Here is a 511-nt window from a genome sequence, read left to right as displayed (position 1 = left end):
GAATCACTCGAAAGATCGGTAATTATAATTCGGTTATTTTTATTTGGGATTATTACATAATTTTATCTACTCAAAAATATATTACTCCTTAGATTTTTGTAGTTTTAAGAAATCTTTGAGATTTCTTAAAACTACAAATTACAAATCATTCCTTTACTGAATATTATCGTCAATAGGTAACAACAGCATTTTTTCTTTTGAAAAATGGCTTTGCACTTTCTATATAAGTAACGTATTAAAATGGCTATAAAATTTGATAATAATAATAATAATAATCATAATTAATTAGTAGTTGAAGTAGTAATAGTAGTAATATAATTATCAGTGTCACTTTATCAGCAAGAAAAAATCATCTACATAGCATAACTTTCTTTATTTTAATTTTTTATAAATACACAGGCTGAAAACATCACAAGAAAAGCCACACACAGAATATTCAAATGTCAGTTTCTTTAATATAAATAATCATTAGAAGACTAATCATTTATTGTGGAGCTCCATAAGATCTGGA

General features: G+C 24.5%; 1 protein-coding gene across 1 annotated transcript in view; it reads right to left on the bottom strand.

Moving 5' to 3' along the window:
* Positions 1 to 356: 356 nt before the first annotated feature.
* LOC138851832 (cuticle protein AM/CP1114-like) overlaps positions 357 to 511 on the bottom strand; it is a 970-nt gene continuing 815 nt past the window's right edge. Inside the window, exon 3 of the mRNA XM_070081320.1 lies at positions 357 to 511. This exon is cut by the window's right edge and continues 190 nt beyond it. Coding sequence (XP_069937421.1) covers positions 485 to 511 — 27 coding nt within the window. The 3' untranslated portion in view covers positions 357 to 484.

The sequence above is a fragment of the Cherax quadricarinatus genome, unplaced genomic scaffold (genome assembly GCF_038502225.1).
Source record: "Cherax quadricarinatus isolate ZL_2023a unplaced genomic scaffold, ASM3850222v1 Contig2314, whole genome shotgun sequence".
In the NCBI taxonomy this organism is placed as follows: domain Eukaryota; kingdom Metazoa; phylum Arthropoda; class Malacostraca; order Decapoda; family Parastacidae; genus Cherax; species Cherax quadricarinatus.
Note: the sequence above shows the minus strand (reverse complement) of the source record. Positions and strands in the feature narration are given on the sequence as shown.